General features: G+C 43.6%; 1 protein-coding gene across 1 annotated transcript; it reads right to left on the bottom strand.

Moving 5' to 3' along the window:
• Window positions 1–487: 487 nt before the first annotated feature.
• On the bottom strand, window positions 488–3,577 carry LOC116661959 (F-actin-monooxygenase MICAL3-like). The gene is made up of 3 exons (XM_032474960.1): window positions 3,005–3,577; window positions 1,673–1,898; window positions 488–695 (listed from the first exon to the last, which is right to left on the bottom strand). Exons 1-3 carry the CDS (start codon window positions 3,447–3,449, stop codon window positions 683–685), a joined length of 684 nt encoding a protein of 227 aa, XP_032330851.1. The 5' UTR covers window positions 3,450–3,577; the 3' UTR covers window positions 488–682.
• Between the last annotated feature and the right edge of the window lie 9,120 nt (window positions 3,578–12,697).

The raw sequence follows: 12,697 nt of genomic DNA, 5'->3' as shown, positions 1-12,697 counted from the left end.
ACAGTAGGTGAAGTTAAACATTTCTCCCATTGCTTTAAAGCAGTGGTACTCAAACTTTAGTGTGCCCCAGAAGCACCTGGAGGACTTGTAAAACCCTGATGACTAGTGGCCTATCTTCAAACTATCCAATTCAGTAGGTCTGGAGGAGGGTCTGATAATTTGCATTTCAAACAAATTCTGAGGTGATGCTGATGCTGCTGCTCCATGGCAGGCCAACAGCATCATCTGGTCTCCAGGCAAGCTAGGTCATCCATCAATTTCTTTCAATAAAATACAGTAGAGGCTAGGCCACCATCTCTGTCGTTACACAAATGGTTTATAACTTTATACTTCAATTTATTTTGGGGCTGCAACAAAGAATTTAAAACTGCCTCACCAAATAGTTGAAAGAAATTCCTTTCAATGACAGTAAGGTGGGCCAAACAAATAAAACAGATACAAAGATAGATTTGAGTCAGTGTTATTTACATTAAGAAAAAATCTGCAGTTTATGGATTTCAAACAAGCTTTTATTTTCATCATGAGCAATGCCGCCAAATATATTTGTAAAAGGTAAGACTAAAACCAGATGTTAGTATCATGTTGGGGTGATAAACTTTGAAACAAATTAGTATTTTGGGTTAATGAGATCTTGAACACCTGTGGAAACAAATTCATCTTCTCTTTCCCCGTCCATGTTTTTCTATGCTTTCCAACTGCAAGATGAAATAAGAGTCAATTAACAATTGTACACCAATAACATGCACCAGTGACTTTCTAAATATGAGTTAATCCTATGTACACCTGTTGCCTCAATAAGGAGAAAGCAAAATGTTTTCTTGTAACCCAGACTCCTGGATATCAGAGTGCACTTGCTTCAGTCATTTGATCACACCAACTTTGTTTCCCTCTTGCCCACCACTATAAATGCTTGGTTTTTTTTCTTAAGAGGCCACTCTGTGATTTAAATAAGTCTTTCCACCTTAAAAGCCTGTGCTCCTTACACAAATTGTTAAATCTCTTAAAACTCCCAGAACTTCAGCTTCCATATCTGTAAAATGAGAATGAGGCTGTTATCAAACATCCACCGGTGTGAAAATTAAGAAAGAGAGAGAGAAAGGAAGGAAAGGTGAAGGGATAGAGGAAATACAAACTAAGACTTAATTACTGATTCAGTGATAGCTAATAATCTTACTATAACTAATTTTCTTTTGAATAAAAAAACTAAATTGAACTAGTATTTGTTAATTAATCATGAAATGTGGTCTTGTTTTGAAATCCTTAACTTTTTATTACTTTGTAAGGAGTCACCTGCTGAAAGGCATTGTTATTACAAGAAACTACATTTCTATGGCCAAGTGATGAAGGCTGGCTAGTGCATGGCCTACTCCCTTTAGCTGCTTCTTCTGGTGACCATTCTCTAAAAAAAACTGGTTTCTATTTCCACGTCTGATAGATTTCCCATCTGTAGTAGTCTTAGTTACAAAGGACCTGTAGCTGTGAATGAAGTACATTTCAGAACACATTGCATTCTATATTATCTAGAATATAAGTATATTATTAACATTAAACAGTTTTTCCAAAACTAAATTTCAATCATTTTTCTTACTTATTTTACAGGAAAAAATGAAGCTGTGAATAACAGGTATATGTCAGGAATGGTTACTTAATACTCAAGGCTATACAATAATACCTGTATTTTCCAGGGCGGCCCTCTGCTGAGCCCACATCCATTTTGAGTCCTTCTTCTGGTTTTTCATTTCCATCCCCTCTCTCTTCCTCTTCATCAAAGTTTTCGTACTGATATTCATTCGCTTCTTTAGGGAAGCCTGGTACAGACTTTGGGATCTTAAGTTGGCGGAAAAAATACTCCAATTTAAAATCAGCAGCAGTATCTGGTCCTCTGCCCTCAGGAGGAGCTGAAGAAGAGAAATATGTTAAAGAAGAAAAAAGAAATAGCTGGGCACATTCCTACTGATATAACACTTCCATGGCCCTCACATTTCTGCTGTTTGATAGTTTGCACAATGTTTCCCCTCTCTTTCCAGTAGATCTCATATTCTGTGCTGCTGATTATTTCTGGCCCTTTGGATTAGAAGGGATCAGAAACACCTGACTCTGATAGAACTTTGTATGTTTTTGTCAGAACTTCATTGGAAAATATTTGTTTGATTTAAAGACAAATTCTATGGCAAAGCTCATTGGTTCCTCAACCATTGAAAAGTGCCCCTGTGCCACTTCATCATTTTCCCAGACCAACTTACCAAGAATCTTGACATTTTTAAAAGCTGTCAGCCAAAAGTGAGGTATGCCATATATTTGCCCCTTTCCTTCAGGCTCTCCACCCATTTCTTCCCAAGCCCCTTCCTCCACACCTACTGCCCACTGACATTCACCTCCTGTGGGCTCATGAATTGCATTGATGATGGCAGCTCTCCTATCAAACAGAGGTTGGTAGGAGGCAGCCTACTTTTTCCGAGATCAAAAAGGTCTTTATAGAATTGGGCTTCTACTTGTGCATGTCGTGCCTGGAGGTTTTTGAGAGCTTTGACCCGCTGCGTAACTGCTAGAGGCAAGCGCTGAGCACCGCCTGCCTTTGGGCCAGACGCCCCATCAGGGGCTGCGAGGGCCTGAGGACTCGGCCGCCACTCTCCAGCCTGGACCCTGCCCTGGGGCCACAGGCTCCAGCCTCCCAGGACTCAGGAGGCATCAGCCAGGGCCTCGCCGCCCCGCCCCGCCCCCCCCGCCCCTCCCCTCCCCCTCCGCCCCTCCCCCCTCCCCTCTCCCAGGTCCTCCTGCTTCTGGGGCACAGGTCCCTCTCCCGGGGCCTCCACCTCCTGAGGGGGTGCGGGGCCCTCTGCAAGGTCCAAGGGCTGCCAGGAGCGGCTGCAGGCCTGGACCAGGTCACGGTCGCTCCAACGGATGCGGTGTAGAAGGGAATGGACCAGATTGCGGAACAGGGACCCAAACCGCACGGGGGGGGAAATCTCACAGATACCCGGGACGACTTCTGCGCCCTCCTTACCGTCCTCCTCTTCCTCTTCGTCCACATATCCCGCATCTTCTTCCTCATCGCTGTCTTCCTCCTCCTCCTCATATTCCTCACTCTCCTCATCTCTCTCATAGTCGTCCTCTTCCTCGTCCATCTCATCCTCTTCGTCGTCCACCTCCTCTTCATCCATTTCCTCATCATTCTCAACTTCCTCCTCTTCTACCTCATCCTCCTCTTCTATCGGCTGCACATTCCAGAAGTAGTTCTCGATCGGCTGGGCGCCCTCCAGCACTTCCTCCTCCTCCCAAAGGGCTTGAACTACCGCTTGGAAATCCCTAGGGGATACGTTCCTGCCGCCCCTGGCACGCCGTTCTGCAGTCCCCAGTCCTCCCCTGACTGAGTCAGGGCCTCGGCCCATCCCACTACCGACTCTGTTCTGACTACCTGCGGCTAAGCTTCGCTTCTTTGTGGCAGACATGACAGGAGAGATGCCCCAGTCAGCGCCTCAGCCAGAGAAGTGATCTAGCTGGAAACGGAGTTGCCAAAGATGGCGGCAGCCAAGCTGACCGTTGCCGTTGGCAGCAATGCCTGCTGGGATATGGTGCGCGCGGCAGAGAAAACGGCCGCAGGCAGGGTAACAGTCTGTGATGGCGCCTGTGGAGCCTCGTGACGTGCGGGCATGGAGGGGGGGGGTTGGGGGGGGATGGGACGGTCCGAGGACCAGCCAATCAAAACTGTACCTGAGACAGCGTTCGACCAGGCGGGAAAGAATCTGATGGGCAGGTGATGGGAGGCGGGGCTTGGAACGGTCAACAGAGAACTGTTTCCCACCCTCTCGAGCTCTAAGCTCATTTGCTTAAAGGAGATGATTGGCGTGCCTGGGGTTCAATGAGTTTTCAAGACCCTCTGCTTCTAGAGTTGGGGTCCTACCTCCCTTTCCTTAAAGGACCTTAGACTCTCGGGTTATCCTTTAAACCAATGCGTGTCTTGTCCTTTTGATTTTACCTTACCAGCAAAACTAAAGTGTTCCAATGTAGAGGCACCCATGCTGCAAAGGGTGAATTGTTCCCCAAATTCCACCAGGAGATGGCTGGTGTCAATAGGGGCAGAGTCATTAAAAATTCTATAGTTCATATCTCAGCAATAGTAAAAAGCCCACCAGAAGAGAAAGAAAAAAAGAATTTAGACGTTTTAACATTGTTAAAGCTAGTTAGAAAAAATACAAAGTTGAAATGGATGCAGTAAGGACAGACATTTGAAAAAGTGTTAAAAACAGGAGCTGGAAGGTATTTAATGAACACTACTGAATTTGAAAGGAGCAGGACCCTGCAGGATCTTCCCAGTTATAGACATCCCCCCATCCCCTTCCCCTCCACACCTCTTGTTTGTAGAAAAGCTTTAGCCTCCTAAGCCTATCCTAAGTTCCAAAGAGAAAATTTAATCAGAGAAGTAAGAAAATCAGAAACAAAGGAAAACAGTCAAGCAAGAGAAAATAATATTAGTTTAGCCAAAAAAAAAGTCATAGACCCTTAGTTCCTCCTCAAGGGCTCTAGATAATATTCTGAGCAATATCCTTGAGTTGTTTTACAGAGACTAAAACCTCCACCAGGTGGAAGAAGTTAACTGCATGCTGACTATAAGCAAGTAGACCCCAGACCTGTTGAAATCAGAAGGTTGGTGTTAACTCCTAAAACACCACCCTATTACCCCACCACCAGCCAATCAGAATAATGTCCACGAGCTGATCGCACACTCCACTATCCTATCCCTCACCTTTCCTTTAAAAACCCTTCCCTGAAAGCCACCTGGGAGTTTGGGTCACTTGAGCATTTGCTGCCCTTACTCCTTGCTTGGCACCCTGCAATTAACACTGTACTTTCCTTCACCATAACCTGGTGTCAGTGGACTGGCTTTGTTGCGCATTAGGTGAGCGGACCCAAGTTTGGGTCAGTGACATAATCAGTTCAATCTTCCAAAGAATGAACAAAGAAAGAGAGATACTTCTTTTAAAGGGCCAAGCTAAGCATGATGCACATTAAAAGGCAGGCTTCCCAGAATGAATTCTGAGTCAACAGTCCAAAACGTTTTGTTGCATTCAGCCCCGCTTAGCCAAGATCTCAAGTGTAAGTAATTCTTAAAATTATGAAGAAATCAGTAGCTATTTTAAAATGGTTCAATTTAACATTGTTACTGGGCATGAAGCACCATAAGTATTCCCGGTGAATCCTCTTGGTTCAGTCATGATCCTCCCTATCCACATGATGTAGCAACAGCTCAGATCTCTGCATGGTAGTCAAGGTTAAATTGCCCCAACAATATATAAAACTCCTTTCTTTGCCTGTTGATTCACAGCCATGAGGAGCCTGAGGTAATCAGATGGTAGCTGTAGCTTGAAGTTCAGTAGAACCCCACCCATATCCCTTACCAGAAGCAGTCTCTCAGGACTCAGACCCTGAAGTTTCAGGAATAGGAAGCACACGTCCTGCAAGTGTGCCTCAGGGAATGCCGGTGAGAAGAGCTGCAGTAGCCGCTCCAGAAAGAAAGGGTGGACCCTATGCCCCCAACTAAAATTTGCTTCAGGTGTCAAGACTGTTGACACCAAACATATACATACTAAGAAGGTATGACAAGGTTTACTGCTTACATAATAAGGCTTTCAGGGAAGAACAGGGAAGCCTTCCCAAACTAGTCTGAAGCTGGTTTGAAAGAGTGGGAAAGGAGACTGGCTTTAGGTTTGTTTGTTTGTTTGTTTATTTGTTTGTTTTGGTTAGGAGATGGGGCCAAGGTGAGGGTTCCGATGCAGAGGTAGAGGCTTGCATGGTTTGTACCTCCTGCTGGCCTCCAGAAGAGATTATCTGGGATTTCTTGTCAGCTTGCCCAGATGTGGAGTGGAGGGAAAGAGGGAGGGCTGAGGCCTAAAAGTCCTCAGCAATCACTCAGCATAAAGTGAAATTAGACTCATGTTTACAACAGCCAGTATGATTTTCACCCCTTGGTTCCCAGATGCATATACACTAGATGTGGGGACAAGGCCTCAAATAGCAGGTTTTGATTCAGTGCATATACCAGATCCTGGAGGAATGTGCCCCAACTATGCAGAGTGTTGTACCCGAATGGATGCATTAGCTGAGCTGCTCCATTTGGTCGAATTAAGTCAAATACAAAGGAAATGTTGTTCATATAGACTCTTCCCTAAGTGTACCCTAAGGCCAGTCTGTTATCCATTACAATATTACAGGGAAGTTTAGACTGATTTTTCTGGACTTACAGAGCTTGCACCATCACATTGGCTGTGATAGCTAAAGATAAGTTTCTGATCATTGTCTCTAGGGCATGGACGTTGATGCCAGGGGTATGGAACCAGGAATCAATGTATTGTCGGGTAGGACAGCCCTCTTTGACCAGTGTCCCAACAAATGGTCCAAGAGATGGTGTCACTTCCAATAATTATAGGGGACAATACCTAAATTAAAACATCACCCTTATTCCCAAAGAAAAGATGTTCTGTGGCCCACTCCCCAACACATAAAAGTATATAACCCAAAGGGGCTTCTTACACTTGATTTGGATCATCTTTATATTGGTTTGGTAAAGCCACATGGGCAGTGTCACTGAGTCAATGCAACTTCAATATCCATAGACACCACTGGTGTCAAAGAGTTGCATCAGGAGAACCATGTAGATTTGTATCAGTAATACTGAAACAAGGTTGTTTTGGTCAGTGTTTATATGAGGGGTTCAAATTTGATAGACATGGCCATAGGAGATTTTCTGTTCCCATAGCTTGTGGATGGAGTGACAAACTTCATGTGGTTCAGTCAGCTGCTGCTGCCACTTGACTAAAGTGGACCATGGAGATAATTGCCAAACTGTGGTGCTGGACCCAGGGGATGTAAAGCCCATTCCCTGTCCCTGCACCTGCCAGGGTATAAGGAGCTCCACTCCAGACACTGAGCTTGTTGCTTTTCTTCCACGGCTTCATAGTCTACTTGTCCTAATTCAGTAATCAGTACCTCTCCCACTGACCCAGCCATTTCCCACCTGTACCCAGACCTATCCAGATGTGCCAGGAGTTACATGAGCTTTGCACAAAGGTAAAACTTTCCATGGTCCATGATGTCCCTTCTTGCTGCCTGAGTGAGCCACCACAAAGGTAATATAGGTTTCAGAAATTCCATCAACAGGTCATTATCCTTGTGATCTGTGACTCACAATGTCCATTGACTGAAGCCAGGTGATAGTGGAAGCAATAAGCTGGAGTCACTGTCACCTTGTTGTGTGACTAAGGTGATTGAAGGGAAAAAAGAGGAATGATTTGGGATGGTCAGTGTGGAATCACTGGCACAGAAAGCTGGTCTCCCTGTTCTGACATTCCCCAAGCACATATTTAGAAAGGGAATCTTCCCTTGCTGGCAACAGCCTCAAATAGTGACCATTACAGTCTTACTGTTGTATCTAGTCAGGCAATGATTCTGGCAACACGGCCTGTCCAGCAATCTTTTTAGCCTGAGCGTAGAAAGGGGTATGGAATACCCATTAAATGTCATACCCACCAGTGCATTGTTGAGCCTCCTTCACCGTGAATGGCTTGCATTGAAAGATTATAAGCAGCCAAAAACATGGCAGAACTTAGAATCTGCTCCTCACACTAGAATGGCAACTTCATAGCCAGAATAGGTTTCAATGGCTGTTAGACACCGAAAGTAGCCACAAGATGGCAGCAGAGGATGGAAGTAGTCGCATTACCAGGAATGGGCAGAGCTCAAGGTCATGCTCGTGCTACCTGCTATTTTTTGAGCCCATTTGATTCTGGTGGCAGGGCCACTTGCCCAGTCTGATAATAAATCATCCACCATGAATTCATACAGACATGTAGGCTGCTAGCCATAGCCCAGGAGCCAGGGGAAATACAGCATGCCTGCTCCTTAAGAGCATTGTCTAGGGCAAGGATGGCAGCTTATAATTTGGCCCGTGGTCCTGACAGGCCCTCACTGCAGTGGGTCCGTTATGGTTGTTCATTGAAGCTGAATGACTGTTGATGCCCAGTGATGCTATTAGCTTTTATTTTGGTAACACCACCAGTAATTGTGCATTTAAGCACAATGTCTGGAATAGCCAGAGCTACAGGGGCAATAGCTAAACTCAGTTGGCAATAATAAAATCCACCATACACCTCTAGGTCTCATTAGCCTTTTTGATTAGACTCTCAATGCTGTAGTCTTGAGATAGAGATGATTTCAATACCTCTGCTGCCTTTAAGTCCTTCAACAAGATTTTGATTACTTTTTCTGCAGTATAATATGAGGAAAACTGTAAGTCTATTGGTGGTTTTGGTGTAATCCTCCCACCATCACCACTCTACAAAGGGCTCTTCACAATTGGGAGAGTCTCTCCTTAGGTCTTACGAGCATTCACAGTACATGCACATACAGCATCAATAGTAATTATACACGAAGCAGTAAGAGTAACAGCGGTGGTGCATAAAAGGGGTTTAAAAGGCCCTACCCAGATGATTATGGTTAATTCCCCTGCCCATTTTACTTCACTTCCAAATCCAGCCCTTGTCCCTCCAGAGAGCTGGTAAGACAGTTACTTGAACATTAGTTTCCAAACAAGTCTCAAAAGATTATATCTCTTGCCTTTACTTTCTGCCTCATTGTACCCTTGCTGGGGTATATGGCCTCTGGGCCCCACTGGGGCCTTACTCCTAGTCTCCCTTCTTCAGATCAGGATACAAGGGCACAACAGGAGGCAGTGGATGTGCTTATGATTCATTCATTCTATAGTAGCCAATGAGCTTCTTACTTCTTCTTATAGAGGGAGATTGATCTCCATGGCTCTAGAATGGCACTTACAATTTTGACTTGATAGACAGCTGCTTGTTTATGCCCCTTCCCTCTCCCTGTATAGCTCCTCTCTGGACCAAATTGCTTCAACCTCTTCTTTGGGACTTCCTATTTGAACAGTCAAATCCACATTGACTTATGGCTAGATCGCTTTAGAGGGGATTTATTCTTATTCTCATCCTTGGTTTTATCTCAGATTGCAGAAATTTTCCTCTTTGATGCTGGGTCTCTTTTTATCCTGGACATTTTTTGGCCTAGAATCACCATAGCCAGCAGCACAGGGCCTCCAGCTACTGACAACAAAGTTAGTGGAGTTCTCCTCTTTGGGGAGGAAATGTTTTAACACTTATCAGTCACTCTCTCAGTGAGAGGGTGATTATAAGAGTTGTCATTCTGTCCATGATACAGTCAGTCTGGAGCAGACACAGCCACTGTGCTTTGAGCAGCTTCCTCCTTGGTATTCTCCTCAGGTTGGTCCTAATGTTGTAGTTGAAATAGAAATTTAAAGTTGCAAGCTATTTGGTAGAACATGACCCTATGTTGGGGTTGTGTGGGAGTGCCTACTTGCTGCTGTTTACCTTCTAAAAGCAAAACAGTTTTCACTCTGGCCCTAGATGCACCAGCGGAATCTCTAACAGCCCCCCCAGTCTTTTGGCAGGTGTGTGTTCTCAGATTTCCCTCCTTTGCCTCATGGGTGCATCTTACAGATGTGCAGCTTACTATTCTGTACGGCATCATGTTGTAGGTGACAGCTGTAGTTGTGGTTATTGAACAGCGAAGCTGTGTCTTTCTCCTTGACAAAAATCAGGGGTACTCCCATCTTCCCCTGTCCTGCAGGAGAGCAAGCAATCACCCTGGCATCTTTTTGGCAGCTTGCTGCAACCAGACCTCTCAGCACTCAGTGTCTATCAACTCTTCTTGTACTCAAGGAACAGATCATTCACCTTCCCTTTTCGAATATTTGGGCAAACATTCCCTCCTAGCTTCCAGGAAGTTCCCTCATATCCCTGAACTTGGTCCGTGGTCACTTGCCTTTTCTCTTTTGAAAGGTCATTGCCTATATTGGCACCTTGCTCGCTGTGCCAGTCCTTGCAGGAACCAAGCTTCGTACAGGATGGCAAGGAGTAAACTAAACACCAAAGGAAATGATTAAGTAAGCCAGCATATTGGCTAGCCATGCTCCACGGGTACCAGAAAAAGACAAGATTCAATAGGTCAGAACAACAGTTTATTAATCATGGCACAACAACTGGCAGGAGTATCAGCCTGGTAGCACCAGTATCCCTGCCCCCAAGTTCCATGATGTGACACTGTGGGAGCAGATGGTGGCTAGAAACACTGGAGGGCACCACAGCTGAGAAACCAGGACCAAGGGTTTAGTGACTTTCTGCAGTAAGCAGTTAACTGGCCAGTCACTTTCTTCCAGGGAGTGAGTAGTTGTATGGCAGCCATGCTATAATGTCATGTCAATAATGCTCCTTTATTCTCCTTAATTCCCATTAAAAGCCTCAAGATCCATTCCCATATATGTTCCCGGGATGTGTGCCCATATATCTGAGCCAAGTTTACCACTTTCTTTGGTTGTAAACTCTCCTCCCCAAGCAGCGGCCTCACTTCCCTGCTCTGCCTGTCATGAGGAATAGCCTCGCTCAATAGGCTTGGAGCCAATGAAAGCCTGGACACTGTACATGTCATTTGGTAAGTCTCCTGTGTTGGTAATGCATCTGCAGGGTCCCCAGACGTGGGGAGGTCGCTCTCCTCCAGCAAGTCAGAGGGGTGAGTTCAGGAGGACTGTTTCTGGAAGGATATGGAGAACCTGGTAGTTTAAGATTCTTTGTTTCTTGTGTGCAAATCTCCCCATCCCAGGTCCCATGGTCTTACTGCTTTTCATGAGTGCCCTGACTTTGACACAGGAGACCTTTTGAAGTTACTCATCCAGTGCCATTTTGCAGCTCGACCTCTCTTACAACTAGCTCCTGGCCCTGATTTTCAGCACAGTCTGCCCTGCTGCTGCAGGTGATCTCTTTAAGCATTGCCACAAGGGTCTAGGGCTGTTAATCCCAGTCTGTTATTTTCTTTTCATTTCTATTTTTTGTGTTTTTTATTGAAGTATAACGCTCAGAAAAATGTGAACAAACCAACCATAAGTATATATCTCAGTGGATTTTCACAATGTGTACACAGCCGTGTACCAGCACTCAGAACAAGAAACAGCACATTGCCACATCCTAGAATCCCCTCTCATGCCTGCTTCAAGTCACTAAACCTCCGGAGAGTGAACACTAATTTAACATCTATTCTCATAGATTAGTTTTCCTGGTTTTCAGCTTCACATAAAAGGGATTTTTACGGTATATGCTGTTTTGTGACTGACTTCTATTGCTTTTGTAAGAATCATCTACATTTTTGTGTGAATAGTTGTAGAGTGTTCAATTTCATTGCTCTGTGTTATTCTCTGATGTGAACATATTACAATTTATCTGGCTGCACCAAACTACATTCATACCAACAGTGTAGGAGGATTCCCTTTTCTCCACACCCTCTCTAGCATGTATTGTTTGTGGACTTTTGAATGACAGCCATTCTGACTGGTATGAGGTGATACCTCATTGTAGCTTTGATTTGCTTTTTTCCGATAATTAGTGATATTGAGCATTTTTTCATGTGCCTGTTGGCCATTTGTATGTCTTCACTGGACAATTAACTTGTATCAGTTGCTCCATGTCCTCACAAAAGACATGGTACTTCAATCATTTTTCATTTTACCTCTTCAGGTGTGAGAGTAAAAACATCACAGTATGGCTTTCATTTTAATTTTCCTGATTCTTACGAATAATGAGGTTGAGATCCCTTTCATTTGTTTATTAGTCATTTGTAGCAGACTTTTTTTCTGAAGTACCTGTTTGTATTTTCCCATTTTTCTATTGGGTTGTCCACCTTTTCTTATCTATTTGTAGGAATTTTTTAAAATATGTTTTGGATACAGTTCCTTTGTTGGGTACATGTATTGCAAATAAATACTCCCATTCTGTGGACTGCCTTTTTGCTTTCTTAATGATGCCTTTTAATAAACAAATGTTCTTAAGTTTTATATAGTCTTTTTTCTTTATTGTTAGTACTTCATTTCTGGTGTGCCCCTTTAAAGAAATTGTTGCCTACTTCAGAATCATGAAGACATCTCCTATGTTTTCTTTGCATTATTTTTTGTCTTTAACATTTATATCTCCAAACCATGTCTAGTTGATTTTTGTTCATAGTTTAAAAAAGAGTCAAGATTCATTTTTTCAAATGGATATCCAACTGACCAAAAAAAGACCATTGTTTCCCCCACTGTACTTCAGCGTCGCATTTGTCATACATCTAGTGATTTTATGTGTATATATAGGTACACACACACACATTTTATGCCCTGTATGATGAATCAGTATATATACATATATTGTTTCTATATACTCTGTAATATTCTATTGGTTTATTAGTCTCTCCTTGACCAGTACCCCATGCCTTAATTCCTATAATTTCATAATAAATTGGAAGGGTGGTAACTTATGTCCTCCTTTTTCAACGTTACTTTTTTTTAATTGAAGTACAGTCAATTACAATGTGTCTGTCTCTGGTGTACAGTACAATATCCCGGACATGTATATACATACATATATTCGTTTTCATATTTTTTCCATTAAAGGTTATTACAAGATACTGAACATAGTTCCCAGTGCTATACAAAAGAAACTTTTTAAAATCTATTTTTATATATAGTGGCTAACATTTGTAAATCTCAAACTCCCAAATTTATCCCCTTCCTCCCCCTTTCTCCGGTAACCATGAGATTGTTTACTATGTCTGCGAGTCTGTTTCTGTTTTGTAGATAAGTTCATAG

The sequence above is a fragment of the Camelus ferus genome, chromosome X (assembly GCF_009834535.1).
Source record: "Camelus ferus isolate YT-003-E chromosome X, BCGSAC_Cfer_1.0, whole genome shotgun sequence".
NCBI lineage: Eukaryota > Metazoa > Chordata > Mammalia > Artiodactyla > Camelidae > Camelus > Camelus ferus.
The sequence above is the reverse complement of the archived record's forward strand: the minus strand, read 5'-3'. Positions and strand labels throughout refer to the sequence as shown.